Source organism: Theropithecus gelada, unplaced genomic scaffold, assembly GCF_003255815.1.
Source record: "Theropithecus gelada isolate Dixy unplaced genomic scaffold, Tgel_1.0 HiC_scaffold_15883, whole genome shotgun sequence".
In the NCBI taxonomy this organism is placed as follows: domain Eukaryota; kingdom Metazoa; phylum Chordata; class Mammalia; order Primates; family Cercopithecidae; genus Theropithecus; species Theropithecus gelada.
The window spans coordinates 1,776,068-1,797,874 of record NW_020257640.1 but is presented as its reverse complement, the minus strand read 5'-3'; the positions used below and the strand labels follow the sequence as shown (position 1 = coordinate 1,797,874).

Here is a 21,807-nt window from a genome sequence, read left to right as displayed (position 1 = left end):
CTGACGCTCCTCTCGTGGCCCAGAGCCCGTTACTGGGGCAGGCCGGGCAGCAGCCCTCACCTCATTGCTCACCACCACATGGATGCCCGTGGGGCCCTGCCGGTAGACTCGGTGGATGTGCTGGGGAGAGATGCTGTACAGGTTGGCGATCTTCTCAATCAGCTCCAAGGTGGTCAGTTCTTCCAGGAAGATGGCGTGGTACACTGGGGAAAGGAAGAACAAGTGCTGCTTTCCAAGTGGCCATTCCGTCAGCATGAGCCTGCCTGTGCCCTCCCACCTGCCCTGAGAAAGCAGTAAGTCCTTTGTCAAAACGCCACGCCCAGGGCGGCGGGGCAGGGCCACACTGCCACTCTTTTTGTTTTGTTTGTTTTGTTTTGCAACAGAGTCTTGCTCCATCACCCAAGCTGGAGTGCAGTGGTGTGATCTCGGCTCACTGCAACCTCCACCTCCTAGGTTCAGGTGATTCTCCTACCTCAGCCTCCCAAGTAGCTGGGATTACAGGTGTGCACCACCACACCTGGCTAATTTTTGTATTTTTAGTAGAAATGGGGTTTCACCATGTTGGCCAGGCTGGTCTCAAACTCCTGACCTCAGGTGATCCGCTCGCCTCAGCCTCCCAAAGTGCTGGGATTACAGGCATGAGACACTACACCCAGCCAAGCTGCCACTCTTGAGTCCTCTTGGTCTCTCTTGGGGTGCTTATGTGAAATGCAGAGATCCCTAGACCCATCCCCGGCCCAGTGACACCCAGCTGGGCTAAAGGGAGTTTCAGGCAATTCTGATATCAGCCACATGTGAACCCACGTCAGAAGAAAGGAACAAATTCTGTCTCTTTTCAGCTCCTTTGCTGTTTAAAGCGTTCTTGGATAGCTGGAGGGCAATGAGTGAATGTCTTTTCCCTCCCTGAAACACAGACCATACTCAGCCTCAATACAGTAAACCTAAGGAGAGAAGAGGGCACCAGGAAGGCACCACAGTGTCACCAAGTGGGAAGAAAACAGTGACACTGACAGACACAGCCCACACCAACCAGGCAGGAGCAAATGCCACCAACAACCCAAGGTGGGTTACTCAACTTCAAGGGACCTCAAGTTCCTCAGAAGCAAATGCAATTGGATTCAATTCAAGATTCCCAAGCCTTTCCCTCACCTGAGAAACCCTTGGTTCAATAACCAATAAACCTCATCAGAGGCCCAATATTTTAAAAGCACACACAGGTGGGCGTGGTGGCTCATGCCTACAATCCCAGCACTCTGGGTGGCCAAGGCAGGTGGATTTCTGGAGCCCAAGAGTTTAAGACCAGCCTGGGCAACAGAATGAGACTCCATCTCTACAAAAACATATAAGAATTAGCCAGGTGTGGGGGTATGCACTTTTCTTTTTTTTTTTTTTTTTTTTTCCTGAGACAGAGTCTCACTTTGTCACCCAGGCTGGAATGCAGTGGCGTGATCTCAGCTCACTGCGACCTGCGCCTCCCAGGTTCAAATGATTCTCCTGCCTCAGCTGGGATTACAGGCACGACCATGCATGGCTAATTTTTGTATTTTTTTTTTTAGTAGAGATGGGGTTTCACCATGTTGGCCAGGCTGGTCTCAAACTCCTGACCTCAAGTGATCTGCCCGCCTCGGTCTCCCGAAGTGCTGGGATTACAGGCCGCTGCGCCCGGCCTACTTTTTCAATACTTAGAGACTGGGTCTTGGTATGTTGCTCAGGCTGGCCTTGAACTCCTGGGCACAAGCAATCCTCCCATCTCCCCAGGTGCTGGAATTATAGGTGTGAACCACCACACCCAGCCATAATTTTGCTCCTAAAACAAACCAAGCTGCCAGCAAAAAGAAGTAGCAGGATCCCAGGCTGACGCCTTTCACCATGGCCACTGGGAGTGCTCGATGGGAGCGGAAAGGCAGACGGCCACGCCTCTTAGGTCCTGGAGAGAGCCTCCTCTCATCAGGAGCTGCATGGGGAGCAGTTTGAGGAAACAAAGCTCCAGGGTGGGCATTCCTGGCTCCAGTCCCGACTGCCACTCACTGGAAGCAAGATCTGGGACAATCCCAACACCTTCCCAAGCCTCGGGGTGTGCACTGAGGCAGCACCCACACTGCAGGGCTATCACGAGGTCAGACCATGCACCATGCAAGGAGCATGCACTGGGCTGCCCTTTCCACATGTGGGCACGTGGGAGCCCAGGACTGTCCTGTATATTCACTGGAAATGAACAGAGGCCGGACTGCAGGCTTGAAAGCCAGGCTGCGGGACCCGATGTGTGGGTCCCAGCTCTGCTCCCCACAACTCACCACACAGGTTGCTGTCTCCACTGCCCTCCCGCTTCTGCTGCAGGGGCACTCGATTCTGCTCCAGCTCCTGACAGACATAAATGGTCATCTTTGGCCTCACATTCCTGGCAGGAGAAGAGAAAATAAATACTAGGTGTGGTGGACCAGGCGCAGTTGTTTCAGAATATTCCAGGATGGAAACAATAGTGGGCAGAACTTGGGGAGGAAGAAAGACAGCGGTGGTGACGAGGAGGGCCCGTCATGGGGTGGTGAATGACCCTCCCAGGCCCCGCAGCCTGCCAAGGGGCGCTCTGCCCCAGACCACGAAGCTCAACATACAAGACGTTTTCAGGCAACAATTAGAGCAAGCGCTGTCTGTGGCTTGCTGTGTACCAGGTATTGTTCTCGGAACACGCGTAACTCATTTCATCCTCACACAACTTGCGAGGGAGCTAGGACCACTGCTGTCATTCCACAGTTGAGGAAACTGAGGCTCGCAGGGCAAAGGGCTTTCCCTTCACTGCACAGCACCTAAGAGGCAGATCTGGGACTCGAACCCAGGCTCTCACTCTAAAACCATGCTGTCCATGTGTGGCTATTCACACTTAAATTCACTAAAGTTAAATAAAAATTTTGTCCATCACGTCAGCCTCGGTCCAAGTGCTCCACAGCCACACGTGGCCAGCACGGCTGCAGGACGTCTCTGCCACGGCAGGAAGGTGTGCAGCATGGCGCTGCTCTGGAGTCTGCCCTGAAATGGCTGCTCGATACCATCGGACTGGCCCCAGTCCACAGCTCCCCTCAGGGAGGGAGCAGCTCCGAGCCCAGGACCACACAAGCATCTGGGAACATGGGCAAGGGGCTCAGAGGCCAAGATCCAGAGGCCAAGGCTCTCATCCAACCAAGAAGAGGGAGGGACCTCCAGGCAGGGTCTGCGGCAGCCGGTCACATCTCCCACTGCAGTGTCTCACTCCCCTGCTGTGGCCTGTACCCCACTTGCCACACTTCCTCCTACACTTGACCCCACACTGCAGGAGCCCTGCCCCCCCAGGCCAGACCACCCGCCGTCCAAGAGGCTGAGGTAGGAGCTTCCCACCACATGAGCCTCTGGCTGACTTCACAGAGAAACCAACACCTACCGGCCTTTGATGGCGTTGAAGAGCCGGATTCCATCTGCGGGACCACAGATTTGGACCAAATCATCTCGGGACATCTTCAGCAAGTCAGCACCTAAGCAGAAAAATGGCGATGCCTGTTACATGGGACACAGAGAAAGTGCTCGTTCCCCAAGCACCGGCAGACCCCATAGCACTGGGGGTAAGGGGTGGGGAAGAGCCAGATGCACCACCTCACAGAGAGAAAATGGCAAAATGCCCAACAACATCAGAAGATCACAGCCCAGGAACTGCCAGGGCTCACAACAGTGTGTACAACAGAAGCCAAAGGGCCCCCACCGCCTGCCCCGCTTTCTTTTTTTTTTTTTTTAAAAGAGATGAGGTGTCACTATATTGCCTAGCCTGGCTGGTCTTGAACTCCTGGGCTCAAGCAGTCCACCCACCTCAGCCTCTCAAAGTACTGGGATTAGAGACATGAGCCACTGCATCTGGCCTCTTCTCTCTTTTTTTGACACATAATCTGTATGCACAGATGTCATCGGCACAGGGCACTGGCCACGTGTGCATCTGTCTGTATATGGAAGTATACGGCTCGCTGGATGCTGACAATCTGAATACACCCCGGGACCCAGCACTGAGAGCAAGCAGTGGAACATTACCAGCCTCCTGTAGGCCCCTTGTGCCAGCCACCACCCCTACTCCCACCCAGGGGAGCCACTATCCTGACTTGCTACAGTGCAGACACGTTGTGCATGTTCTCTGAAGTTTCTGTACATGGGACTGAACGGTCGGCACTCCTCCTGGTCTGGCTTCCCTCTCTCCTAGTCATGTTTCACGGTGCATTTGTGTGGAATGCAGTCACAGACTGTTCGTGCCCGTTATCACCTATTATCATTGTATGTCCACACCACAATTCACATAACCACTTTGTGTGGATGGGCGCTGTGGGGGATTCTGGTCTGGACTGTTAGGAACAGGCTCTCTGAATGCTCTCATACATGTCTTTGTTCATTGCACAGGTGCGTGGCTGCCAGGTGCAGCCCCGGAGAGGCCTGTGGGACCGTAGGGTGTGTTTGGCTCTGGCAGATACTGCCAGCAGTTTCCCACACTGTTACATCCATGTATGGTCCCACCAGCAGCATGTGAGGACGGGCCCACATTTAAAGGAGCACGGGAAGGCGACTATCTCATGGGGACAGAAGCGAGCACAGCGTGAGGGCTGCCCCTTCCTCAAAGTCCAAGGGGGTCCCCGAGAGCCTGGTCCCACACACTCTCCAAGGTACGAGTATCTCAGCCTCAGCTGAAAGCCTGCCCAAGGCCACGATTCCCACCCCTCTCTTCCCACCACAATAAGATACGGTTTTAGGTACAATTCTATAGACACAATGGCTTCCTTTCCACTGGGAGTAAAAGCCGAAGTCCTTCCACTGTTCTTCCAGGGCCCCCATCCTGTCCGCGTCCCTCGGTACCTTTCTGACCCCTCCTCCCCGGGCCACTCCACTCCACCTGGGTCCCCTGCTCTGTGACCACACAAGGCAGGTGCCCACAAGGTGGCTGACTGCCCTCCTTAAGACCACAGCCGCCATTCCTCCCCCTCCTCCACCCAGTGCAGCTCAGGGTCCTCTCTGAACCCCCACCCCAATCACACAGGTCGCACCGCACTGAAATGAGCAGTCTATGCATCTGTACTGACTTACAGCTACAAGCTCCCAAGGACAGAGTCACTGTGTTTCCCCGCCCAGGGACCGTCCCCCAACAGGCTCTCAGCAAGGCCGAGCTGAGGGTGCGCAGGCGCCACTTCTCTTCCACTGCCACAGATGTCTGTGGAATCCGCCCCTCTAGCTGTGGCCAAGCCTTTACTCTGTCACTGTGGATGAGCTCTACTTGCTGGCAAGGCTCACTGCTCAGTTCACCTTTGCACCCCACAATACCCAGCTTGGGACTTCTGTCTGAGGGCCCATCAGGAAGGGCTCTGAAACGTTTTAAAGAAGGAAGAGGCCCCTTTCTGTCTCACCCATGGCTTTACCTCGATCTCCCAGGTCGTGGCTCTGGAGCCAGTGCGAGGAACAGTATTTGGGTAGGAAAAGCATAAGGGGCCTTACATCACCCTGCGGGGCTAAGGGGACTCTTTCCGGGCAGACCAGAGCCCACCATCCCCTGCAGGAGAGGGGATCTTGACCAAGTCACCCAGATGGTCCCCCTGAAGTCACGCTCACCTGGGACCTTCTGGGGACAGCGTCTCCTACGTCTAGCACCTGGCCCAGGGCTGGGGCACGTGAGCGAGTGAACCCACACTGCCCTGGGTCTCCCAGCCGAAACGACAGCGCTACCTGGGTCGAGAGCAAGTCCCGGAAGGTGGCCAGCCTTGCTACGTGTTTCCAAGATGCTCACGGGCTTTAAACACAATTCAGAGATGCTCACCCGAGAAGCTGGCAAACAGCCGGCAGAACTGCGAGAACCTGTTGCGGTGCAGCCACTGCTGCGCATCTTGGATCGAGGCTGATGGGAGCAGGTGCTGTGGGCAGAGGGGAGAGGCTTGAGATGACGGCTCAGGGCCCACCAGGGACCGCCAGCCGGAAAGCCCTGCTCAGACACTTACGTCACTGCCCACGGGCAGGGCCTCCACCGGGTGGGTCGGAGAGGTGTTGCTGCAAAGGAAAAGGAACCAGTGATGAGGACGGAGGAGGCTCCCAGGGCCATGGCCAACGTCCCGGCACCCAGCCTGGCACTTCCACTTGCCGTTAGGTGCAGGATTTGTTCTAGGCGGAATGAGTCCTCAAGAATTTCCTGAGTCACAGAAACACAGCAGGAGCCAACGTTCAATCCCTCAGAATTCCCAACTGAGCCTTTTTCAGTGGAGACAGGAAGTTCTGAGAGGCTACACTGCCCCAGTCAACGATACTCCCCTACCCGAGTCAGCAGCAGCACACCCCAGGCCCCTGTGGGCTGACCCCTGCTGGTCTCGAACTTGGAGATTCAAGTCCCAGCCCCAGGGAAGGACAGGCTGAGCAAGGGCACCCAGCGCCTCAGCGCCTGGAAGGCTGCCGCCAAACCCAAGGGTCCTCCACCGAACCCCCTGCCGGGTGGTGAGAGGAGAGGGCGGAGGGATCCCATGGGGAGTCATTTTGCAGTGAACAAGCACCCGCGGCTTGACATCCATCCACGAGGAAAAGCACGGTTCTGTTCTCCCGAGAGGGGGTGCACAAGCTTCCTCAGGGGCTAGACTGGGGAGGAGGCACAGACCTGAGCACTCTCCAGGTGGATGGCGGTGAAGGCTGCACAACAGTGTGAATGGACTTAATGCCACCAGACTGCACACTTAAAAACGGTAAATTTTGTGTTATGCCTATTTCTCCATAACGGGAAAAAGAGACCCTTGCAGGGCTGATCCCCAGACCGGTCATCGGTGAAGACAGCCGCCACTTCTCACCAAGTGTCTACGGGGTGCGAGCATCGTACACTCATTCCTCCCGACCCTGTGTAGAATTCTTACCCCCCTTTGGCAGTAGAGAAACTGAGGCTCAGGGAGGTTAAGGGAGTTACCCCGCAAAAGGCAAAGATTGAAGACTAGGTCTGCCTGAATCTAAACATAACACTGTTTCTGTGTCTACCCTCACTTCCCTGGGGACTCCTTGGTAAAATCAGGTTCACAGACAGTCTCGCTTTCTTATTAGAAAAGTTCTGTCTGCCACACACGGGCTCTGACGAACCTGCAGGCAGGAAACAGGCAGCCTCCCAGCCGGCACTCTCCTGCCTCCACCCCTGCTGCCAGCACAGGGCATGCAGAGCCCTCACGGTGACCCATGGCCCCATGTCGTGCAGCCCCCAACAGTTAGGAAACTGCCTGCAGCTCCAGCACTGTCCCGTCACAGTGTCCTCAGGGTCCATGTGGCCTGTGTGTCTGCAGAGCTGTGTGGGACAGCAATGAAGCCAGCTTCTGTGTTGTAAGGCCTGCAACCCAAGGCAGAGAGGACCCTAGCCAGACCCCCTCACCCCCACACTCAGTGATCACGCTGGACAAAGAGCCAGGAAGGGCCCCCCAGACAGCTGCTCCCTAAGGCTCCACTGTCAGGAGGGCCATTCTGCCCCAGAGGGCACCAGAGGCTGTCTCGGGTGGCTGACCTCATGCACCCTCCTCAAGCCAGTCCTGGTTTCACCAGGTTAAGTTCTGGGCCGCTGCCCCACCCGACAGCGTTTACAGGGGTGTTTCTGAGCACTAAAAGTTGTGTAAATGCTAAAGACAGTTGTGACTGCAACACGAGTTAGCTACTCTGAGACCCAAACAGAAAGGAGAGGAGACCCAGAAAGGAAGACTAAGAAAGGAAAGTACGCCCGTCTTCATTCCAGGAAACCCAGAGAAAGAAAGGTGGGACGTACCCTTCGCCGAGGCCAAAGCTGTTTGGAGAGCCATTGTAGCTTGGGGACGGGGCGCTGTTCACCTGGTAGGCCACGTCGGGCCACGGAGAGCACTGCAGGAGAGAGCACAGGGCCGAGCTGAGATCTGGAGAGGTGCTGAGTTGTGATCCCCAGGTCCTCCCCAGCAGGCACGCACTGACACCAATGCATGAGACCCCGACCTGTCAAACTGCGCTTCCCCAGCACCCACAACGAGCCATGGCCAGGCAGGTTCTGAGGGCCACAGGAAGGAAAACAGCAGAAATGTTCAGAAGTCACCCCTCGAGCAAGGGAAGCGCGCAAGGGGTCTCTCTGGGCTTCCCAGCAGTAACACCAGAGAGGAAACCTCACAGTCATGGGATTCTTGAGTCGGTCCAGGAGAGAGAAAAAACAAAACCGGCCAATTGCTCAGAAACAGCTTTTCCCGGGAGACACAAATTCGTGTAAACGTCTGTTATAGGGAGTGCTGGGCCACAGGCAACTTCCAAACAAAAAAAAATAAGCAGTAAGAGTCAGTATTACAACCTGTGCTATGTGCAAAAAGAACCTGCCGACAGGGGCAAAGGTCCTTGCGCAATCACCAAAAGCAGCTCTTCTCGGTGAGATTCAACCGTGCTCATTCCATTTGAGGCATTCTGCTAGGGGCTACGGGAGATCCACAAACACGAAAGATGTGATCCTTGCCCTCAAAAACATGCTACTATGGAAGCCAAAAACAGATGCATGTGGAGTCTCCCAAAGGAAGCAAGGATGTATAGGTTTTGCCTGCTGGAGAAAGTCCATCCAGCAGAAAAAGTTCCTCTCTTCCCTTGCCTGCAGTGATGCCTCTTCAGAGAGGGACAATTTGAAGCATTCCTGAAGATTTACTATCACCCGCCAAACTACAGTGTTGGTAAATATTTAAGTGTTGTGAGTGTGGGCTCGAATCTGTTGGTGCTAAATCCTACAGCCCAAGGAGGAAAGCTGAACAGCCGGTAGAAGAGGCAGCCAGCGCCTCCCAGGGTGGGCTTTCAACTAGACTGCACTGTGGCAAGGGCTCGGACAGACCTGGCAAGCGGCTCACCAGGACCTCTCTTCCCAGGGGCAGTCAGCAGAGGAGCAGAGAGGTTGAGGCTCAGTTAGGGAGAGAATGGTATCAAGAGGTGGGGACACTGGGCAGTGGCACCAGCACAGGCATGAACCAAGTATGGGAAGAAACTAGTCTGGCCTCTAATCCATAAATGCAGTCCTTGCATCCTGCCACTCCTTTGTGGGCTGAGGGGGAGGCAGGTGACTGACCTTCAGTCAGATAAAACGCCAGTGCACATCTGTCTGACCACAAAATTAGCTTTTACATTGTCTTGTTGCAAATATCCTTCTGCATGTACACACACGCATATACATGCAGCTGCTCGTCAGCCAAGACTGGGCCACCATTCTCTTAGATGCTCCAAGCCCCACCCCTAACAGCCTTAATCCTACCATGGCTGGCAGGGACCTTACCCACGTGGAGGGCCTTCTGAGGAAGTCCAATTACTCAATGAACAAACAGCACTACCAATTAGTCAGCCTGACTGCAGAACACAGTGGGAAAGAGTCACACAAAAATTCCCAGTGAAAAAGGAGGCACTAGCTGCAACTCGGAAAGGGAAGAGGTTAGGTACAGTGGCTCACGCCTATAATCCCAGCACTTTGGGAGGCCAAGGCAGGCACATCACTTGAGGTTAGGAGTTCAAGACCAGCCTGGCCAACATGGTGAAACCCTATCTCTACTAAAAATACAAAAAAATTAGCTGGGCATGGTGGCACATGCACGTAATCCCAGGTACTGGGGAAGGCTGAGGCAGGAGAATCACTTGAACCCAGGAGACCGAGGTTGCAGTGAGCCAAGACTGTGCCACTGCACTCCAGCCTGGGCAACAGAGTGAGACTCCGTCTCAAAAAGAAAGGAAAAAGGGAAGAGGAAGAGCAAGCTCCTCAGGAGTTCCCATGGACATATGGAGAGTTGGAGCAGGCTGGCATTGCTGTCCGGGTTAAGAGAAAATACAACCAGGCAGCAAAATAACAAGTGCCGACACCCTCCAACCCAGAGATCCCACTGAGAAAGGAAGCCTGCCGACTGCTTCCCGTGTGCAGACCTTCACACGCAGTTATTCACTACACCACTGCCTGAAACTCCAGGAGCTCAGAAACGACCCCGCATCCACCAACAGGCCATCACACATGATGCCACGCAGCTGGGTAAGGAACTAGAAAGCTGTAGGGATCAGGCACCAAGATAAGCTAATAATGGAAAAAAGCAAGGTCTGTCTATGTACACTGCTGGTGTATAAATGCAGGCACGGGGCAAACATGTGTCTACACTGGCTTCACCTGCAGACAAAGTTGGGCCAGATGCACAAGGTTTCTGACCTGGAGGGGAGACGCCACGAGGCAGGGATGGCACTGAGAGGGATATTTTCTGTTGTACATTCTGTCGTACCTTTGGAATTTAAAACTATGTGAATACATTACCTACTCAAAAACACAAAGGAACCTAAATTGGGAAAGCACAAACGCGTTCACAGGGAGCAGAGCTGGAAGTTATTTCTGAAATGCCTCCCGGGCCACTGGGTCTTATCAGATGGACACGAGCTCCAGACACTGGAACCCACCACGGCGGAATAAGCACTCTCAGAAGCACTCAGCCGAGATGGGCCATTTTCCAAGAATCTAAGCCAGCAGTCCCGCTCCTGGTGGAAGGCCCTTGAGGCTCTGTCCCCGCACCCAGCCGGCTCACCTCTGTGAGGATGGTGGTTTCATAGGACGGCTGGTATTTCTCCTTCTCTTGGGCAGTTCTTTTCTCCATCTTCTCCCGGTCAGTCTTCTGTTTCCGATCGGCTCCCTTCGGCTGCGAGCACAGAGGATAGAGTCCAATTAGTCCCAAACTGACAGAGGCAGCAGCCCCCAAGCCCTCTCCTGCTTCCCACCTCACCCAGGGCCCCAGGGTGCAGGAACTCAGGGGCAGGACAGCACCTATCTCCCCTCCCATTCCGCCTGACTGTTTCCCCACCTGAGGAACTCGGAACCTGCCACGGGTCCTGCACTCTGCTGCTCAAGGGGAAAAGATGGTTTCCCAGGGCCACTCGCTTATGAAAAGGAACCCTGGGGACCCACAAGGAATCCCAGTGCATTCCTTGGGTTACCCAGGGAGAGCAGACGGAAGTGGAAGAAGTACAGGCTGCTGGTCTGGATTTAGTCTGTGCTTGCAACCTGAGAAATCCTGGCCATAAGCTGAAAGCCTCCTTACCCTCAATGCTCAGGACACCTGCTGAGGCCCAGCTTATACTCTGTCTGCAGGGGAACGTCTCCATCCAGAGAGAGAGCCTGACAATTGCAGGTGCTTTGCAAACCGGGGCAACTTTCGAAGGGTGTGTAGGCCTCACGCCTACTATTATTCCCTTCATTTACAGAGTGGGAAACTGAGGCTTTAGGGGTTCATCAGGATGGGAGAGGATCCAAGTGAGAGTGGCCAGGTGTGCTGCATCGCAGGCTGGGCCCGCAGGTGCCACCATGGGGGCCTTCTCGACCTCACTATGTAGTCTGCTGAATATTTGCATCTTATGAGCTCACGCCTACTTGGCGAAGTCAGATGTAAAGACTCCGAGCAGTGCTGGAACCGAGCAGTTTTACTACACACACAGCAGGCTACGTGTGGTGGGCAGATGATGAAAACAGTAGTTCAAGCTCAATGGCACCTTGAGGGATTTTCATTCCAGGGTCACCTTTCTCAGGCTACGGCTTTTGGCTCCCAGATCAAGGGTTTTTAGGGAGCATCTCTTAGAGCGGTGGTCCTCAGCCTCCAGGCCACGGACTGGTGCCGGTCCCACGGCCTGTTAGGAACTGGGCCCCACAACGGGTGAGCAGGAGGTGAGTGAGCAAAGCTTCATCGTCATCTTACTGTGAAGTAAATACCTCACAGTACTTACAGCCGCTCCCCACTGCTCACATGACCGCCTGAGCTCTGCCTCCCGTGTCAGACCAGTGGCGGCATTAGATCCTCATAGGAGGGCAAAACCTTTTGTGAACTGCACCTGCAAGGGATCTAAGCTGTGTGCTCCTGATGAGAATCTAATGCCTGATGATGGGCCACTGTCCGCCCTCACCCCTATATGAGACCATCTAGTTGCAGGAAAACAAGCTCAGGGCTCCCACTGATCCTGCATTATGATGAGTTGTATAATCATTTCATTATATATTACAAATAATCATAACAGAAATAAAGTGCACAATAAATGTAATGCACTTCAATCATCCTGAAACCATCCCCCTCTCTTCCATGGAAGAAGAGTCTTCCACAAAACCAGTCCCTGGTGCCAAAAAGGTTGGGGCCCCGCTGCCCTGGAGTGATGCCTGCCCTGGATGAAGCAGGATGGCAGAGGTCACACCGGGATGTGAGTAACAGATCCAGCATCCTGGGTGAGAGTGGGGTGTGTGGCAGCCATATTCCCACGACCTGGCCTCCCTGCCCCACCTCCAGCTCCTGTCCCTCAGGAGACTCCTCTTCTACGCACAGAGGGCACAGGCAAGGGGGGGTTGTAGCCAGACCATGGCGGAGCCTGCATGCGGGGCACGCACTGGGCCTTGATGAGGCCTGGAGGGAGCTGGTTGCTCAGAGAGGAGCCCTGCCTTTCCCTTCAGTGACCCTGACACCCCACACAGCATCCCAGGGAGTGGCATCAACAAGCCAGGCTTCCCAGCAACTGGGGTGACTGGCAGAGGGAGAGGTGACAGGCAACTTGGCTCAGCTCAGCCTGGCTGGTGCGCACCAACTGCATCTGTTATGTGAGTGGGGGCAGGCAGGTGGGAGGACACCTCAGGCATTCTGAGGAGCCAGTTTGGGGTGACGAGGGGCTGCTGCCACCCCTACTCTCTGCGGGAGATGCCAAGGCCTTCCTCGGGGCACTGAGACCAGGCAGCTTCCAGCCCGACTCCCCAAGCAATGCCTGGCATGGGTTGAGGAGCCTGGTAGACAGAGCCCCCACTCCTAAGCTTGACCCAAGGCATAGAAGGGGTGCACAGGGCACCCCATGGGGGTGGAGATGCCACCTCACTTCTCTCCTACTGCCCAGCACAATGTCTCCCCAGGGCACACACCTTGACAGCAGCAGAACTAACCTGACATCCCTGGTGAGGGAGTGAACCGCTACGTGACCGGGGCCAAGGCTGGCAGAGACGCAGTCTGCACATGAGGGGAGGTGGTAGTCAGAGCAACAGTGAACCGCAGGCTAGGCAAAGACCACAGCACACAGCCATGCAGGTGTCCAGGACCGTCAGATCCCGGAGCAGACAGTGATACCACGGGGCTGCCATGCCCACTGCTTGGTGGACGTGGTCGGCAGAATAATGGTTCCCAAAGATGGCTGTTTGCTAATCCCCAGAACCTGTGAATACGTCACCTAACATGGCAAATGGGGAATCGAGGTTTCAGATGGAATTAAGAGTGCTACGCAACTGATGTAATGGGAAGACTATCCGGGATTAACTGCACAGCCCCATGTAATCACAGCGTCCTTACAAAAGGAAGAGGGAGGCAGACGAGAGGTTGGGGCTGCCATGTGAGAAGGACTCAGCCTGCTCTTGCTGGCTCTGAGGACAAAGGAAGAACCGTGAACCTAGAAATGGCTTTAGAAGCTGGAATAGGCAAGAGCCCCGCCCAGAGCGTTGGGAAAGAAACACAGGCCCGCTGACACCTTTAGCCCAGTGAGGACCATTCCGGACTTCTGACTGCCAGCACTGGAAGATAATAAATGCACACAGTTTTAAGTCAAAAGTTGTGGCCATTTGTGACAGCAGCAATAGGAAACAAGCAGAGCAGAGGAGCACAGCTCCCCTTGGAGGCCACTGCTCTGCCAGGAAAGACGAACACACATCCCTCCTGCCACTTCTGCCTCCCACTTGGGGCCGACATCACTGACTAACCAAGGCGTCCCAAACCACAGAGCTGGGCCGGGGCCTCAGAACCCTGTGCCACAACTCCCAGGCAGCCTGGCTGTGTGGTCTCCTGAGTGCAGACTCCATCAGCTCGTCCTCAGCTCCCTCTCCTGCAGCTGTGATGGTGATAGTGTCCCCAGATCACAGCCCAGTGCTCACTGTGGCCCAGGCTCTGAGAAATGGCACCATCCCTGTCTCCAGGGTTGCCCCCCCGGTTTATGGTTCTACCCGTGGGCATTTATTCCCACTTCCATTCCAAGCATGGGTGTTCCACAGGCCCGTGCCTTCGGTCTGGGGGAAGATCAGCACACACCCAGCTTTCTAAAGGGTCCGGTCTAAAGCAACTGCCTCTTGGGTCTCCAGACCCAGAAGATGGAACTTTCTCAGCAGGCTCCAAATACACTTGAATGGGAAACAAGAGGAAGCTGGAATAAGCACCAGGGCTGGTTACTCAAGGCAATTCCGGCCCAGAAGGTGGGTCCACTACTTCTCTGCAGACATCTGCCAGAGTGGCCCCGGCAGACAGGGCCTATAGGGGCTGGGGACTGTGGGGCTAGGGCCTGCTTGGACATGGGTTGCCCTCACGCCCTGAGAATGATGCAAGCTCATGCAACCCTCCACATCTCCCTGAGGCCACACAGGACACTGAGCTGTTTCGCTGGCTACTATCTTCAGGAAATAATCAGTCCAGATTGAAGAGATGGAAAATAGTGACAGGCGACTGTAAGGAATGAAGCAAGGAGAGAAAAGAGAGACGGTCCCCCTGAAAATGTTTCTCTAACAGGAAGTCACTGCAAAGAGAAAAATGGCTTCAAGTCCTAAACAGGAAGATCTGAGGCCAGGTCTCCAGCAGGGAGGGACTCTTGCTTTGATTTTTAAGGAGAATCCAGACGTGAGCACCCGTGAGCTACTATAATGTGCTTGGGAGGAAAAAAAGCTAAAATGTACAAATCCAATCATTCTTATAGAGTAGCGCTGAGGACCGACAGCCAGGACGGACATCCACGCCGATGCTTCTGCCAGAAGCTGAGCAGGTGCCACAGGTGAAAATATGCCCCCAGCAGGGCAGCAGCAGCCTGTGGTGCCTGGACTTGCAGCTTGTGCACATTAGGAGTCCAGGTAGAAGCCATGTGCTAAAGGGATGCTGCGTTCCTTGCCGGGCCTCTAAGAGGAATCTCCAGGGTCTCTGCGGGTGACTGTGACCACGGGCCAGGCCAGCAGCAGGGCAGGGCAGAGCCTGTGAAGCCATCCTACCTTGAACACCTTGATCTGGCAGCTGGCTGAGTGCAGGTGCTCCGTGTACTCCCCATTCTCGTTCTGCTTAAACGTGTCAATCTGGACCCGAAAGGGCACTCCCTTCTCGCCCCCGTGCTTCCTGGGGGTGAATTCTGTGCTGATGCAGTGTACCTGGGAGGAGAAACGTTGGGCAGGTGGCAAGGCAGTACCAAGCAGGGCCCTGGATCCCCCAAGCGCCCCCTGTATGTGGAGGTGTCCTTCCCTGCCTGGTCAGTGCAGGCCTGCCCCGACCTTCCTGCTCTCCCCGATACTCTGTCCACTCCATCAGGCCGGTGGCCTCCCTGCTCCCCTCCCTGCAAAAGACACACATCCCCACTTTTGTCTCTTTACTGTGGAGGCCCTGCCTGACCAGTTAAGTCCCCACCACTCCCCAGGTCACTGACCCCAATGACCTCAGCCTAACTCCTCACCCAGATTCCTTTCCCTTGGCAAATCCTAGATGGAGGGCAGGGACCACAGCACAGCCCTAACCCCTCTCTAACGTCCTGGTGTCCAAGCTACTCAGGCCAGGCTGGAAGCATAAGCAGAAGGCTGGAACCATTTCTGTATTTCTGGTAAGTTCCTACTACATAAATGGACTCGATATCAATGTATTGTTATAATACTGCAATAATATTATAAGAATCCAATATATAATTACAATAATAACAATGTAATAATTTTTAAATATATTGAGAATATTGTAATTGCAAAAAAAAAAAAGAAAGAAAGAGAGAAAGAAAAGATTGCTAACTTTTATTGAGTGATTCCTAGGGACCAGGCAGTGCTAACAGCTCTGTATTCATTATCTGATCTATAAGATGGGAGGTTAGAAAACTAAGAGGCTCAGAAAGGGGAGGAGACTTGCTCAAGGACACACAGCAAGCGAGAGAGGCGGGATCAAGGCAGAACCACAACCACAACAACACAGTCACATCCTTCACCACCGTGATCTCACGTGGCATGTAACAAAAGGCTGGATCCACACCAGCGCTTGACAACAAAATAATTCATTCAATAATAGAAACTATAATAGAAAACATGTTTACTTTCAAATGATTTATGTTGGGAAATACTCATGTATAAAGCTTATATATTCTATGGGCAAAACCCAGATAGAATTCTAAAACCCTCCCCACTCTGTTCCCTAAATATGGACCAACGAGCTCTGTGACTCTTTGCAACACTCATTCTCTCTCTCCTGCAGTTTCCTTCTCAGTGACAGGGAGCAGAAGCTCATCCAGACCCTTCCAGATGGGTTAGTTTTGAGAAACTGCAAGCCGGCCACCCCGAAGGCTAGGTCTTCCCCTGGAGGGCAAGCTCCCTGTGGCCCACCTGGATGAATGCAGAAGCTCTCTTCGCAGGATCCCACAAAAACTCCACTGCATTCAGCTGGGTCGGGCTGGCCCTGGGGTCCAAGATACCAACAGACAGTGGAATATCTGCATACACACACACACACACAGAAAGTGCAATTGTCAGCCTCTCCCAAATATTTCGGGAAGGACCCCCGTTACAGGTCCCAATTCCTTCACCCCAATGTGAAATGCCGAAAGCTCTGAAAAAGTTTTGCATAACTTACTGGACGGAAAGCCTGACCTGAACCACAAGCACTGTGTCGTCTTCACCCCATTATGTATGAACCGTCATTTTATTTTGCTACAGAAATATGACCGTGCTTGGCTACCTGTTGGAGATGTTCCCTAATGCTCTGGGTACACACACCGTATTGGCATTCTAGCTTCTGAATTTCAAAACCCACCTGGCCACAAGGATTATGGGTAAAGGACTGTGGGCCAGTCCCTGAGGCCCCAAATTCCATTTCCATTGCCGATCTATCTCTGTGATGCTCACGGTTATCTTCAACACTTATCAAAATCCTTTAAGGCACCATCCTTCCGCAAAGCCTTCCCGGAACTCCCTGTGAGCAGGTCTCTCAATTCCACAGACCTTTCTTTTCCACTGAAAACGGGTACTCCTTGAGGGCAGGACCCAGTGTATGGTCAGCTCTGCAAGCTCCCGTGGGGTTTTACACAGAGCAGGCGCGAGCTAAAACGCCTTCTCGGCATAAGTCCCAGTGGCATCCAGGAAGAACCCAACGTGGCGTGGGTGCCTCGAGCCTTGCCTGGCCTCTCCCGGCCAGGAGACTCACCGATGTCCAGGATCCGGTCTCCCGGCCGGCTCCACCGCCAGCCCTCCAGCTGCTGGTGCTCCGTGTACTGCAGCCGGCGATCATGGAAGACCACGCGGATGATGCTCTGGGGAGGGAGGCCAGCAGGGGAACAAGTGACCGTGGGGACCAAGAGGAACCCGCCTCTTTTCCCTGAGCCACAGCAAACCCTCCCACCTTTGAGGCCCCTTCTCCTGGAGTTTCCTTTCCCAGTTCTCAAGCTTCGCCCACTATCCCCTCCTCAGATCCCAGTAACACTAACAACAGCAACAACAGCGATGACTACCATTTGTCCCGGTATTACTAAATGCTGTGTGTTTATGTCTAATTTATTAACCCTTTTGTGCAGATGAGCAAACTGAGGCTCAGAAAAGTTCAATGCTGCCAGCCCATCTAACCCCCACCTAGGCAACAGGCTCCAGAGAAGCCAAACAGGGGCTGTCTCACCATTGAGGGCTGAGCTGAACCTGGCCTCTCCCTAACCTTCCAGTTACTCGTGCCCAACTCCAGCAAGCCCAGGTGCCCAGACCCTAATCAGGTCCCTCTCCCTGAGGCGGTGAGAACGGCCTGTGAGGCTTACCTTGACATATTTTGTGTTCAGATCTTGAAAGTCGCCCAGCTTCCGATTCTCCAGTAGTCGGATTTCGTAAGACTGACCTGGATGGGGGTTAATGGGACATTTTCCATTTCTGAGTGTTCCTAAATTTGGGGTTCATCCAGCTAGCAGCCTTCTCAATACCCTCAGTGCCCATCCAGGCCTCAAGGCCCTGGGGAGCAAAGCAGAGAAGAAAGCCCACAGCTAGCTCAGCTCACTCTCTGGACTGACATCAGTCTGTCCACCCCGCCTGGTCGAGCCTAGGATACCCCAGGCAATATACCGTGTGACCCTACTAGAGACAGCACCTCTACAATGTTCAAACAAACAGAATCCAGGAAAATACAGTTAGCATTAAAATCTCTGAACACAAACTCATACGTCTCTACAAACCCTCCAATACATTAGGATGGAGAACACAGCTACTGAAATTCACATTACAGGGTAAATAACCAACCACAGCCTTTCTGAGAGCAGGTTTGAAGGAACGAAGAAGCCTGTTAAACATTGTCTCTAATAGGAGAATGCAAAGCATGTTCCCCAGTTAAAAGAATTCCATGCATTTGAAAGGGTATGGAAATTATATTCAGGGACATATAACCAGCACAGGCTGGACAAAGAATATAAATGGAAAAAACATCCAGCCATAATAACAGAACATTTAAAAACATCTATGAAATCTGAAGGAAACTACACACATTTTATTGAAATATAAAATATACCATGAATAAACAGGACACACCATGCTCCCAGAAGGGAAGACTGTTTTTTTTATATATATATATCTCAAATGATGTCAATTTTCCCAAAATTAAATGTTGAACTACAATTTTACAAGACTCTAGCATATATCGCAACTTAACAAAGGGTGTTTTACAAATAATACAATAAATAATTTAATAATTGGTATTGGTATATCTAATTAGCTTTTTAATTTTTTATTTTTAATAATTATAGACTCTTAAGAAGTTATAAAAATATGGCCATGCACAGTGGCTTATACCTGTAATCCCAGCACCCAGCTGAGGCAGGTGGGATCACTTGAGGTCAGGAAGTTCGAGCAGCCTGACCCATATGGTGAAACCCCGTCTCTACTAAAAATATAAAAATTAGCTGTGGTGGCGTGCGACTGTAGTCCCAGCTACTCAGGAGGCTGAGACAGCAGAATCACTTGAACCCAGGAAGCGGTGGTTGCAGTGAGCCAAGATTGCACTAGTGCACTCCAGCCTAGGCAACAGAGCGAGACTTGGTCTCAAAAAAAAAAAAAAAAAAAAGGACATTAAAGTCCTATGTACCTTGTGCCAGCATCCCCCATCACAGCACAGCATCTGATGGAACCATGGTACACTATCAAAACTGCAGATCTTATTTCGATGTCTCTGGATTTTGCATGTTCCCTCTCTCTTTTTCTGTAGGCTAGTATGTGTAGAGATCTATGAAATTTTATCACATGTGGAGACTAGCTGTTTCTTTCCGAGTGCAGATCCTCACAGCAAATATCAAAACAAGTTATCATTACATTAAAAAGTCAATTTCTTGTGGAGGAATAGGGAAGATGTTCATCAAAGAATACAAATTCCCATTAGACAGGAGGAATAAGTTCAAGGGATCTATTGAACAACATGGTGACTATTGTTAATAACAATTAATTGTATTCTAGAAAATTGGTAACAGTCTATTTCAAGTGCTCCCACGACAAAAAAATAATAAATATGAGGTAATGTCTATGTTACTTAGCTAGACTCAACCAATATACAATGGATACGTATTTCAAAACATCATGTTGCACATGATAAATACAATTCTCATTAGTCGATGTTTTTAAAAGTCAATTTCTTAAGGTTTTATTTTACCATGAATGACTATTTATCAGATACTCAATAAGAAAGAACTTTCTGAACCTAAAACCAATGGAAAGAAAAGGACATCTGGCTATATAAAATTTAAAATTATTTCTATATATGAATATAAAAAACTTAATGCAACTGCAGACTAGGAAGAGCAAACCCAGTGACTATGGGTTTTTATTTATTTTATTTTATTTTTTGAGACAGAGTCTTGCTCTGTCACCCGGGCTAGAGTGCAGTGGTGCAATCGACTCACTACAGCCTCAATCTCCCAGCTCAAGCTATCCTCCCACCTCAGCCTCCCAAGTAGCTAAGACTACAGGCAGACGCCAGCATGCCTAATTTGTTATTTTTGTAAAGACCGAGTCTCACTATGTTGCCAAGGCTGGTCTCGAACTCCTGGGCTCAAGTGATCCCCCTGCCTTGGCCTCCCAAAGTGCTAAGATTATAGGCACGAGCCAACACGCCCAGAAAAGAACCATTATATAGCTCAAAAAGCAATTCATTAGTACTAAAATACCCCTGTAGTGGGTTGAATGGTGGTCCCCAAAAAGATATCACATCCTAATCCCCAGAACCTGGAAATGTGACCTTATATTTGGAATAGTAGTCTTAGCAGACACAATTAAGATTCTGAGATGAGGAAGTCACCCTGTATTATCGGGGTGGGCCCTCAATTCAAGTGTGCTTATGAGAAACACAAGAGACAGAAAAGAGAGGAGGCACCATGTGACCACAGAGGCAGAGACTGCAGTGACGGCACCACGGGTCAAGGAAGCCTGGGGCCACCAAAGCTCGAAGTCTCCCCAAGATCCCCCAGGAGCATAACCCTGCTGAATTTCCGACTGCTTGTCTCCAGAATGGTGAGAGAATCATTTGTTGTTTTAAGTTAATGCATCTGTAATTAACACGTTTGTATCCACTTGTTACAGCAGCCACAGAAAGCAAATACACTCCCACCCTCACCAACGAATAATGGAATGGACAAAGAATATGAAATTAAATCATTCATTCCAAACGTTTGTTCACACCTATCATCCCAGTGCTTTGGGAGGCTGAGGAAGGCTGGTCTCCAACTCCAGCCTGGGCAACAGAGCGAGCTGCCGTCTCTACAAAAATAAAAATGAAAGGTTTGCTGAGCAATAATTTGATGCCAAATGTGGTGGGTGGGAATCCTAGGAACAGGGAGGGCAGCAGAGCCACACGGCGCATGTTCCTGGAGTTCTCACCACAGCTCCCCACCGGCCAAGACGCTGGCCGAGCACAGCCATGCCCACTGGGCCATACTCCGTCTCAGCTATTCCGAAGGTCTCTGGTCCCATGCCAGTGAACACTTCTTGACCACGCCGAACCCCAGTGCTGCTCATGGTCACATGCTGGGCACCTTTCCCATCAGAGGGAAGAGGAGCAAACCCCAAACTCTCGTCCTGCCCACTTGCCTGTTCAGATGTGACTCCTAAAAAGGTCTTGCTGCCGTATTCAACATGGCCGACTTTCTGAAAAAGCCAGATCGCATATATTTCCAGGCTCCTGAACCAAGAGTCCAGCACTCCCTTGATATCGACATAAAATGCTCCTCACACACCCTAACTGGTTTTTCCAGTGTCCTCTGCCTTTGCAGATAAAGAACGCAAGCCCTAGCATGAGGCCCAACATCCAGGTGGTCATTAAGTGAGTTTACGGGTGCCACAGGGCCCAATTAGCACTGACCTCCAGGCTCTGCAGGGCAACCTCCACTTATGCCAAACAGCAGGGGCCTCCTGTCCTGTAGAGAGTAATTTCCAGGCCTGAACGTAAGGGCAGCCACTTGGAGGGTAAAGCCATTGAGGGAGGCGTTAGGCTCAGGATCACAGCTTCTCCTGGGCCAGGGATCACGGCTGCATGAGCTTTTTCCACCAGCAGCGGGGTCCTGATCCACACACTTCACCACCAGATCCTCCTTTCTAGCCATGCAGATGGACATCCAGCCACCCTCTGCATGCCTACCCCCATGCCAACACGGTGGGCCCAAGCTGACCTCCCACCTAACTCACACAGCACAACAGCACCATCCCAAAAGCCATGCAGAAGCTCACACACAGGCTGACGAGCAGGCTGAACTGACCCAGGGCACAAGGGCATTTCTCTGCCTGGCCGGCATCACTGCTGGGCATGGGTAGGAACCAGAACAGTGGGCTATGAGAAG

At 52.4% G+C, this 21,807-nt stretch overlaps 1 protein-coding gene across 1 annotated transcript in view; it reads right to left on the bottom strand.

Annotated features, from left to right (window-relative positions):
- The window catches only part of LOC112617117 (transcription factor CP2-like protein 1), a 61,749-nt gene that overhangs the window by 7,408 nt on the left and 32,534 nt on the right, over positions 1-21,807 (bottom strand). Inside the window, exons 3-13 of the mRNA XM_025373837.1 lie at positions 17,761-17,837; positions 17,163-17,268; positions 16,346-16,452; positions 14,990-15,142; positions 10,542-10,652; positions 7,766-7,857; positions 5,988-6,036; positions 5,810-5,903; positions 3,413-3,503; positions 2,295-2,398; positions 61-203 (exon numbers count right to left, since the gene is read on the bottom strand). Coding sequence (XP_025229622.1) covers positions 61-203; positions 2,295-2,398; positions 3,413-3,503; positions 5,810-5,903; positions 5,988-6,036; positions 7,766-7,857; positions 10,542-10,652; positions 14,990-15,142; positions 16,346-16,452; positions 17,163-17,268; positions 17,761-17,837 — 1,127 coding nt within the window. The remainder of the gene's footprint in view (positions 1-60; positions 204-2,294; positions 2,399-3,412; positions 3,504-5,809; positions 5,904-5,987; positions 6,037-7,765; positions 7,858-10,541; positions 10,653-14,989; positions 15,143-16,345; positions 16,453-17,162; positions 17,269-17,760; positions 17,838-21,807) is intronic.